The sequence below is a fragment of the Lolium perenne genome, chromosome 7, assembly GCF_019359855.2.
Source record: "Lolium perenne isolate Kyuss_39 chromosome 7, Kyuss_2.0, whole genome shotgun sequence".
NCBI lineage: Eukaryota > Viridiplantae > Streptophyta > Magnoliopsida > Poales > Poaceae > Lolium > Lolium perenne.
This window is the reverse complement of record NC_067250.2, coordinates 314688464-314699365: the sequence shown is the minus strand read 5'-3', so window position 1 is coordinate 314699365 and position 10902 is coordinate 314688464. Positions and strand designations below refer to the sequence as shown.

Here is a 10902-nt window from a genome sequence, read left to right as displayed (position 1 = left end):
ATATATAGGAGTTTTTAGGTCAAACAAGGTCCGTGAGGTCGTATATGGCATTACCACCGGCGCATAGGCGCCCATTCGCCGGCAGACTGGTGCGCCGGCAGTAAAGCGATACCATCGACATGTTCTCACCGGCGGACTCTAGTGCGCCGGTGATGAGCCAAATCAGTGCACCTACGATAGCCTGTTTGCTAGTAGTGTACCGCTTTACACAACTTTCATGTTCTAAGTTTTGGTTTTGACATTCGTAGACGAGTAGATCTACATCTAGAAATGTTAAAATGGAAAACCTACAACAAGAAAGTTGTATCAAACGGTGAGATGAATCTACTCAAAGGAAATTTGAAACCATCGATCATATGCAACAACAATTTGAATATATTCTTCCAAAAATTCCAAATATGAGCATGAAATAGAAATTCAAACACACAACAAAACTAGGAACGAGTCACAGGAATGGAATCACAAGATAGAGGCTTATCCTTTTCAAGTAGAGCTTATCTCTAATAAAATATAGTTATGTAGATCCAAAAGTGATTAGGATGAACTAGATTAGAGCAAAGTTACATGCATTGGTTGCATGCGTGGAGCAATGAAGGGACCATATTTTTCGGAAACGTTGAGATCGAGTGTACCTCATGGGCGTATTTTTTTTGGAACTTTTGGCCTACTTTAAGAACCATGTTATACAAGGAATCTTTTTTCTTTGAGCAAGCACACTCACAAATTTTGACCAAGTGGATACGAGAAATGACCTCGGGAGCAACCAAACTAGCCTTTGAGAATATCCAGTCACGCCGGACAATAAAAGATGCCTAGCCGCAGCCCCCAAAGGTGGATTGAGTCCGGCGTGGCCCAAAAGACTGTTTGATGCATCTAGGCCGACACCGATCCATATGAGGCCTCCTGGGGCACTAGGAAGAAGCCAAAACAACCACCATGTAGGATACTAATAGTCAGGTACCACTAGCTAGCGACCCAACCCATCCCCCCCTCCCGCGCTATCTTGCCTTTGCCGCCACGCCACTCTCAACACTGAATTGTCAGCGACGTCCACACCAATCGCCGGCACCTTCCCACCGCCATAACCGCCTCTCTAGACACTCCACTCGACTCACGACAAACTCACGCTCTCATCTTGCACGCAAGGTGTTCGCTCATTTTCCTCAGTAGGCTTCATCTCTATTTTATTGCTCTCGCTATTGTTCGGTTGATTGACTCCTTAGTTTTTTGAATCATAGACTACGGATAGCGATGATGAGATGACCCATAATTTTATGGAAGAGAAAGCCAAAGCTGCGGCCGACGAAGAAGAGCACTTGACAATCCTCACTTATCTTCCACAATTAGGAGCATACCAACTGAAGAATGTTGCTCCCAGTCTTGGAGGTTTGAAATTTGAGAGAGTGAAATAGAAAGTGAAGTCCGAGGATGGAAGGTAAGCTATGCTATATGCCAAATATTTTGTCGACCACCCAACATGTACCCAAGAGGAATTTTGGCACTAGTTTAGGGTGAATATAGAGTTGTTCATGAAGTACGTGCATGCTGTGTGGGAATATGATACCTACTTTGTGGTGAAGAAATACGTTGTCAAAGTCCCCAGTTTCACATCAATTCAGAAATGTACTACTGCTATGATGACTGTTGCATATATGGAGCCTCTACTGATACACAAGACGACTACCTATGAATTTCTGAGTCCACATGTGCTGAAGCAATGTATCAATTTTGGAAGGTAGTGGTGGCATTGTTCGTAGCACACTTGGGAGGACCCAATGAAGCAGAAACAACTCGTATTATGGCACAAGATGCTACAAGAAAATTTCTTGGGATGATTGGAAGCATCGATTGCATTCATAGGCCATGAAATAACTATAAATTTGCTTGGCATGGCTTGTACAAAATGAATCATGGATATTACAATGTGGTACTCAAAGAAGTAAAATATTACGAACTCTGGATTTGGCACACTTTTTGGGCATGGCAGGATCTCATAATGACTTCAGCATGCTACATCGGTTGCCAGTGTTTCAATACTTGCTGAACGCCATGCTCTAGAGTGCAAATATGAGATCAATGAACTCCAATATACCAAATGATATTACCTAGCTGGTGGCATATATCCAACATGGTCTACATTTGTGAAGACGATACTCACTTTGCTTCACGCCAGAATCATAGTCTTGCAGGAGGAATGTGGAGCGAGCATTTTGGTGTGTTCCAATCTCTTTTTTGCTATTGTATGGTACCATGCTCTTACATCGTATCGCAACAAATGTAAGAGGGTATGCATGCTTGTGTGATCATGCATAACATGATCATCGAGAGTGAGCGCGGAGATCTTACATCATGAGATGTGTTGGGTTACGTGCATAGAGAATAAAAAGTTATCATACACGAACCATCAAAATCTATCTAAGGAGATGTAATAAAAATTATATAGACACCAACGGAATTTCAGTGCCAATAATCTTTGCTCGTGGCATAGACTTCACCACTAGACATGGCCAGTTCAAATCCTTATGAACCTTGTATATATTTGCATGCCCATGATTCCGGGAAACTTGGAACAATTGAAAGTGGCATTCTCAAACCTTTCGGATTCAAAGTCCATGATCATAATGTAAGCACAATATTCTCACGTATCATCAGAATTGTAAAACAACACTTTGTTTGTCACACAAACAACTCATCCAAAAAACTTTTGTCATTGTTTCACAAAAAAATAATGAAATTGTGCATATATTGTTGAGATCACCTTAGGAACTACATAGAACTCCTTATCATAGTTTTATAAACCGGACGAGTTCGGTGGTTTGATTAGAAAAACCTGAACCCATGGCTTTATCGGTTTCTTAAGAAGGCAACGGTTCAAACAACAAAAACTAGGAAAAAAAACAAGATGTCTCAAGAGGAATCAAACTTGCGACCTCGAACTATGAAGAAGTAGCACCACGTAATGCCCAATACCACTTGGACTCGCCATGTGATTGCATACTGAAATATACTATATATATACATTTTATGGTAATTTTGTTCTGAAATTTGATTAAATTTTAATTAAAATAATGATTTTTTTGTCGCCATTGAAGTGGATGAACCGGTGGCCTAACCGGTAAAGCAGTGAACTAGTCGCCTCACCGGTTTACTCAGTGGTCCGGTTTCTTAAACTATGCTCCTTATAGGTTACCTTATGGAATTTAACATTTCCTAATTTAATAATCATTTATTCAAATTTGTACTTCTTACAGTGGAACATTTATTAGCTCCAAATATTAGAAACATTTTATCAAAATAAGTTTTAATTTTATCCATACTTGTAATCCAAATCCAAGATTTCTATGGCACTTCTTCTTTGATAATACTTCAGATAATATAGAATATCCAATTTCCTTTATATCATGGTGTATCTCATATATCCATTGATATTTTGCTTAGCTCATCAATTTTTACAAAATGATTCTTGCCTAAGCATGACCCTTCTAGCTGACTGTTATTTGGAAATTTCATATATCTCAATATATTTTAATGTAGACGCACATCTTTCAATCTAGGTCCTTTTCACGGTTTCATGTATTTTTGAGGTCTAACAAGACAATTCTAGTCAGTCATATCACATATATCTGTTGGAGATATGCCCAAGAGGTAATAATAAAAGTGGTTATTATATATCTTTATGTTTATGATAAATGTTTATATACCATGCTATAATTGTATTAACCGAAACATTAGTACATGTGTGATATGTAGACAACAAGAAGTCCCTAGTATGCCTCTTAAACTAGCTTGTTGATTAATGGATGATTAGTTTCATAATCATGAACATTGGATGTTATTAATAACAAGGTTATATCATTATATGAATGATGTAATGGACACACCCAATTAAGCGTAGCATAAGATCTCGTCATTAAGTTATTTGCTATAAGCTTTCGATACATAGTTACCTAGTCCTTATGACCATGAGATCATGTAAATCACTTATACCGGAAAGGTACTTTGATTACACCAAATGCCACTGCGTAAATGGGTGGTTATAAAGGTGGGATTAAGTATCCGGAAAGTATGAGTTGAGGCATATGGATCAACAGTGGGATTTGTCCATCCCGATGACGGATAGATATACTCTGGGCCCTCTCGGTGGAATGTCGTCTAATGTCTTGCAAGCATATGAATAAGTTCATAAAAGACCACATACTACGGTACGAGTAAAGAGTACTTGTCAGGAGACGAGGTTGAACAAGGTATAGAGTGATACCGAAGATCAAACCTCGGACAAGTAAAATATCGCGTGACAAAGGGAATTGGTATTGTATGTGAATGGTTCATTCGATCACTAAAGTCATCGTTGAATATGTGGGAGCCATTATGGATCTCCAGATCCCGCTATTGGTTATTGGTCGGAGTGAGTATTCAACCATGTCCGCATAGTTCGCGAACCGTAGGGTGACACACTTAAAGTTGGATGTTGAAATGGTAGAACTTGAATATGGAATGGAGTTCGAATATTTTTTCGGAGTCCCGGATGAGATCCCGGACATCACGAGGAGTTCCGGAATGGTCCGGAGAATAAGATTCATATATAGGATGTCATTTTATGTGAATTAAAATGATGCGGAAGGTTCTATGGAAGGTTCTAGAAGGTTCTAGAAAAGTCCGGAAGAAACCACCAAGGAAGGTGGAGTCCCGGAGGGACTCCACCTCCATGGCCGGCCAACCCTAGTGGGGGAGGAGTCCCAAGTGGACTCCCCCTATGGGGGCCGGCCACCCCCCCACATGGAAGGGGGGGAATCCCACCCAAGTGGGATTCCCACCTTGGGTAGGTTTCCCTATCACATGGAAGGTTTTGGGTTCGGGTCTTATTCGGAGACTTGTAGTCCAACACTTGGGGCTTCCACCTATATAATGAGGGGCCAAGGGGAGGGGGCCGACCACCTCAAGACCACAACCTGGCCGCCCCCCTTGAGTGGCCGGCCACCCCCTCCCAAACCCTAGCCGCCCCCTTCTCCTCCATAGCTCCCGCGTGCTTTAGCGAAGCTCCGCCGGAGTTCTCCACCGCCACCGACACCACGCCGTCGTGCTGTCGGATTCAAGAGGAGCTACTACTTCCGCTGCCCACTGGAACGGGAGGTGAACGTCGTCTTCATCAACAACCGAACGTGTGACCGAGTACGGAGGTGCTGCCCGTTCGTGGCGCCGTGATCAAGATCTTCTACGCGCTTTTGCAAGCGGCAAGTGAACGTCTACCGCAGCAACAAGAGCCTCATCTTGTAGGCTTTGGAATCTCTTCAAGGGTGAGACTCGATAATCCCCTCGTTGCTACCGTCTTCTAGATTGCATCTTGGCTTGGATTTCGTGTTCGCGGTAGGAAAATTTTTGTTTTCTATGCAACGTTATCCTACAGTGGTATCAGAGCCGTGTCTATGCATAGATGGTTGCACGAGTAGAACACAATGGTTTGTGGGCGTTGATGCTTTTGTTATCTTTAGTTTGAGTACTTTGCATCTTTGTGGCATAGTGGGATGAAGCGGCTCGGGCTAACTTTACATGACCGCGTTCATGAGATTTGCTCCACGCTCGACATGCAACTTGTATTGCATAAGTGGCTTTGCGGGTGTCTGTCTCTCCTACTATAGTGAAGATTCAATTTACTCTTCTATTGACAACACTAGTATCACCGTTGTGGTTCATGTTCGTAGGTAGATTGGATCTTACTCGAAAACCCTAAACCACGTAAAATATGCAAACCAAATTAGAGAACGTCTAACTTGTTTTTGCAGGATTTGGTGATGTGATATGGCCATAATGTGATGATGACTATGTATGAGATGATCATTATTGTATTGTGGCAACCGGCAGGAGCCTTATGGTTGTCTTTAAATTTCATGTTGAGTAGTATTTCAAAGTAGTTGTAATAGTTGCTACATGGAGAACAATCATGAAGACGGCGCCATTGACCTTGGTGCTTCGCCGACGATGATGGAGATCATGCCCGTTGATGATGGAGATCATGTCCGTGCTTTGGAGATGAAGATCAAAAGGCGCAAAGACAAAAGGGCCATATCATATCACATATGAACTGCATGTGATGTTAATCCTTTTATGCATCTTATTTTGCTTAGATCGCGACGGTAGCATTATAAGATGATCCCTCTCACTAAAATCTCAAGATAAAAAAGTGTTCATCCTTAGTAGCACCGTTGCCAAGACTTGTCATTTCGAAGCATCTCGTGATGATCGGGTGTGATAGAATCAACAAGTGCATACAACGGGTGCAAGCCAGTTTTGCACATGCGGATACTAAGGTGACCTTGACGAGCCTAGCATGTACAAATATGGTCTCGGAACACGTGATACCGAAAGGTAGAGCATGAATCATATGATTGATATGATGAACACTTTGAGTGTTCGCCATTGAAGTTACATCTTGTCTCGTGATGATCGGACTTGGTGTGGTGGATTTGGTTCGTGTGATCACTGATGACCCACAAGTATAGGGGATCGCAACAGTCTTCGAGGGAAGTAAAACCCAATTTATTGATTCGACACAAGGGGAGACAAAGAACACTTGGAAGCCTTAACAGCGGAGTTGTCAATTCAGCTGCACCTGGAAACAGACTTGCTCGCAAGAGTTTATCAGTAGTAACAGTTTTATAGCAGTAGCAGTAGTGAAATAACAGCAGCAGAGTAACAGAGACAGCAGTAGTGATTTTAGTAAACAGCAGGATTAAAATACTGTAGGCACGGGGACGGATGACGGGCGTTGCATGGATGAGAGAAACTCATGTAACAATCATAGCAGGGCATTTGCAGATAATAATAAAACGGTGTCCAAGTACAAAGCAATCAATAGGCATGTGTTCCATATATAGTCGTGCGTGCTCGCAATGAGAAACTTGCACAACATCTTTTGTCCTACCAGCCGGTGGCAGCCGGGCCTCAAGGGAAACTACTGGATATTAAGGTACTCCTTTTAATAGAGTACCGGAGCAAAGCATTAACACTCTGTGAACACATGTGATCCTCACATCGCTACCATTCCCTCCGGTTGTCCCGATTTCTATCACTTCGGGGCCATCGGTTCCGGACAGCGACATGTGCACTACTAGGAAAAGGCTTACCGCCGGCACACTGAAAAGGCTTACCGCCGGCACTTTCGTATTCGCCGGCGATAACCTCGCCGGTGGTAATGGCCTACCGCCGGCGCTTCCGAAACCGCCAGGGGTAACCCAGAATACCGCCGGCACATTAGCCAACTTGCCGGGGGTAATTTTTACCGCCAGCACATTACAATTTGCCAGGGGTAACTGGGTCTACCACTGGCAAGTACGTGTTTTCCAGGGGTAGCACTGCTGATTCGCCGGCGGTAATATCAAATAAGAGCAAAAAAAAAAATGCTTGAATTACACAGAATATGCAGAATACACGGTATATACACAGAATGCAGTTCATTTGGAACAGCGAAACAACTTTACAAAAAAATGAGTTCTGGCATCCAGTGCAGTTTACCATGACCAAGTGAGATGATGTTAATCCTCTAGTAGTGCAACATCCACAAAATTCCACCAAACTTCAGTAGCAGATCACAAGACATGTTCAAGAATAGCACAGAAAAAAACTAGGATCCAAGTCTTAGCACATGACCTCTAATAACAAGGACCACTGTGGTCTCAGCCACTTCAAAACATAAAAACCGCCAAACATGAACAACTAGGCTAGATCTCTACAGCAATGGTGATACAGCCGTGTAACTTCACCACATGTTTCTCGCCGTCCGGAAACCAGAAGCCATGGCACCCCACTTGGACCTGAACAAAACGAGACCATGCCCAGGTCAGTACATTAACCAAGGACCTGAATCAACAAACACAACACAAAAATCACTACGGCATGCACATCATAACTAATTGGTTGATTTAGTATCTGCTAAAGAAATACAATAAAAATGAGAGCTGCCACCCTATTCCTCTTGCCCATCAAAATACACATGTAGCAGAAATATAACAGGAACTAGGACAATGTCCAGCTGATCACAACAAGCTTTTATCTACAGAATCATTAAATTTAATATATATACACTAAGACTCAGGACAGCCCGGATTTTATCTGGAACTTGGCAATTTCACGTCAATCAATTCAACATCAAAGAATTGGCAATTTCACGTCAATCAATTCAACATCAGAAGACAATCAACTACAACTTATTCTGATGGCAGTTCATGTTCTAATCAGATATTCAGAAGACAATCAACTATACACAAAAACAAATATGACATCTGAACTGAAAAATCTCAGTCCATTGCAAATATATCAGTCTGATGCATGCCACCACACATAGTTTCACCTCCTTGTTTAGCCCCTTATCCATCGTGATTTCATAGTTTTAGTTTCACTTTTACCCCATAAACTTAAAATTACCTCACAAGGGGTATACCTAGTAGTGTGAGGTGTCTTGATTCTGAAACCTCCAGAATTTTCAAGTTAAGAAAAAATATACTACAACAAAACCCTAGACAGACATACAGGGAAGAGGTACACGAAGAACTCGAGCCATTCCAATTTCCATGACACCCAAGAAGCCCCATACACGAACAACTCCCACCCAGAACCAATCTACAAATCACTATCGACCACAAGCGGGCATCTACAATTTGCATCACAGGCAAGCATCACACCCAGTCCCCAATTCACGCTGCACGTTTAATCACTGCCGCCCGGCTCAATCTCCTAGATGCAGAGCAAGAACCCTAAACCTAGAGAGGGGAATAGGGGAGGTGGGAGGAAGAGCAGCTTACCGGCGAGAGGATTCTGTAATGGGCGAGGGACGATGGAGTTGCGGAGGCGCCGTCACTGCTGCCACCGGTGACGCCAAGGTCGCCTCCTGGTCGCGCCGCTAAGTTCTCTCGGGGTAGACCTGCAAGGGAACGGAGATGAGACCACCGCGAGATCCACCGAATTGGGCTGAGCGGAGCAACCAGGAGATCGGGGAGGTACGGGTAGGTATGAGGACTAGTCACCTTGTCCTTGATCCCCTCGAAGCGGTTGAAGACGATGGCCCGGTGGCCTCCCTCGACGTTGTAGAGCGTCTTCGAGGCGCCGAACCAGAGCGTGCCGCCCGCCAGCGCCAGCTTGACCATGGAGCCAGCCGCCGCCGCCGCCTTGATTTTGTTCATCTCGAAGACGCGCGCGCTCAGGGAAGTAGACGAGGAAGTATGGCTAAGGACCAGCAATCCATCACGTTGAGGTAGTATGCAGCCTAAGAGAGCAAGCAAAAAGAATCATAGGGTATCATGAGAGGAATTGAAAGACATGAATAAATCATCATTACAAACAACTAAAAAATGCCATAAACATGTACAGATCAGTAGAGATCCTCATGAAGTCGGCAAAACAACTGCAATAAAAGTTAGTTCTGGACGCAAAAGGATGTTCTCTACTCCAAACAACCTTAGTCGGCCCAGTAGGAAATGTACCATCAGAAATGGGGAGCCTAGGTTGTCCCGCTGAATCACACTTCAGACCATATAAGCTCCAGATAAATCACCTCAGTAACAACAATTAAACATGACACCACACAGATACAACTAGAAAGAATAAAGCAACTCATATGTTGTTCAGAACTACTTAGTGATGCTTTATAATCATATAAAAGGAACTAAATCTACTAAGTATGCCAGTCTGGTTACAGGCAGACGAGCAACTATCGTGAAGGAGGAATAGTTCGCCCAAAATTGGTGGGACAGCAGAAGCGTTTATTGTCACTCTAGCAGGTAGAACGGTCTCATCCAAGCTAACATGAAATAAATCAACCACCCACATTTACAGGACCAGCTCCGGGACAAGCACAATTGCTCCCAAATTTACGCAGCGATAACAAGGAGCAAGCAGTAGTTGGCTTCTAGTTTCATTCCACCAGCTCTTGTCCACCACACAAGAGATATTTTCCCAATTGAGCCGCAAATCCAGGACAAGAATAAAATTCTCTACCCAAAACAGTTTTGTGCGCCCCGAAACCGAGCAGGCATGCAAGGGATGAGGGAAACAAGCAACAAACTAGTGAACGGGAGCAGAAAGAGGCTACCTTGTCGTCGGCGTGGGCGAGGAGCCGCGTGAGGTGCCCCACCGCGCCAGCAGCAAGCACGGCGTGCGCGCCATCGTCCACGCCGCACGCGAAGCTCCCTGCAGCGGCCGCCGCCTGCACGAGCGCGGCCGGCGACGCGGCGGGCTGGGCCAGCGCGGCGACGACCGCTGGCACGGCGCCGAGGCGGAGGTAGAGGAGCTTCTTGGTCCGGTTCCCGATGATCTGGTTCTTGATCTCGCGCAGCGCGAGCACCCGCCCCTGCTCCCCCTCCAATCCCTCGCCGGCTGCGACGACGCTGGGGCCCCCGCCCCCGGCCGCCAGCCTCGCGGCGAGCTCCTCCGGCCTGGTCCCCATGCAGGAGGAGGGCGCTGAGGAGGACCCCGAGGGCGCGGCTGCTGCTGCTGCTGCCTCCTCCGCCCGCGCGCCGCCGGTCGCCGTGGCCGGCATCTGGGGGTGGCCATGGCCCGAGATCGCCATGGCCCGAGATCGCCGGAGACGCACCGCTGCGCGAGGTGGCGGCGGCACCGCTTGGTGGGGAAGGGGAGAGGAGGGGATAGCGTGAGGAGGAATGGGGATGTGGGGAGGGTTGGGCCGGCACCGTGTTGGTCGCTCGCTCGCGGGGGCCTCTCGACGGCCGGCGAAAATGAAACGAGGACGCCAGCGGTAATTTTGGCCCAAATTGACCCACAATAGAGTAAGTTACCCCCGGCACTTGCAAATCCATCTCGCCAGCAGTAATTATATTATCCCCGGCATTTACGAGTCCAAATCGCCGGCGGTAATTGGAGACCCGTCCAGGTGGTCTCGGCCCACCTTACCGC

General features: G+C 45.3%; 1 protein-coding gene across 1 annotated transcript; it reads right to left on the bottom strand.

Moving 5' to 3' along the window:
• Positions 1 to 7433: 7433 nt before the first annotated feature.
• LOC127318035 (uncharacterized) lies at positions 7434 to 10679 on the bottom strand. Its single transcript, XM_051348648.2, has 4 exons — positions 10082 to 10679; positions 9018 to 9256; positions 8796 to 8914; positions 7434 to 7808 (listed from the first exon to the last, which is right to left on the bottom strand). Exons 1-2 carry the CDS (start codon positions 10556 to 10558, stop codon positions 9191 to 9193), a joined length of 543 nt encoding a protein of 180 aa, XP_051204608.1. The 5' UTR covers positions 10559 to 10679; the 3' UTR covers positions 7434 to 7808; positions 8796 to 8914; positions 9018 to 9190.
• Between the last annotated feature and the right edge of the window lie 223 nt (positions 10680 to 10902).

Bases quoted from the DNA above. Each gene is read 5' to 3' on its own strand.
- LOC127318035 (XM_051348648.2), bottom strand. From the start codon at position 10,558: ATGGCGATCTCGGGCCATGGCCACCCCCAGATGCCGGCCACGGCGACC. The intron at 9,257-10,081 runs GTAGCCTCTTTC...TTGCTCTCTTAG, and splicing joins TCGCCCACGCCGACGACAAG to GCTGCATACTACCTCAACGT.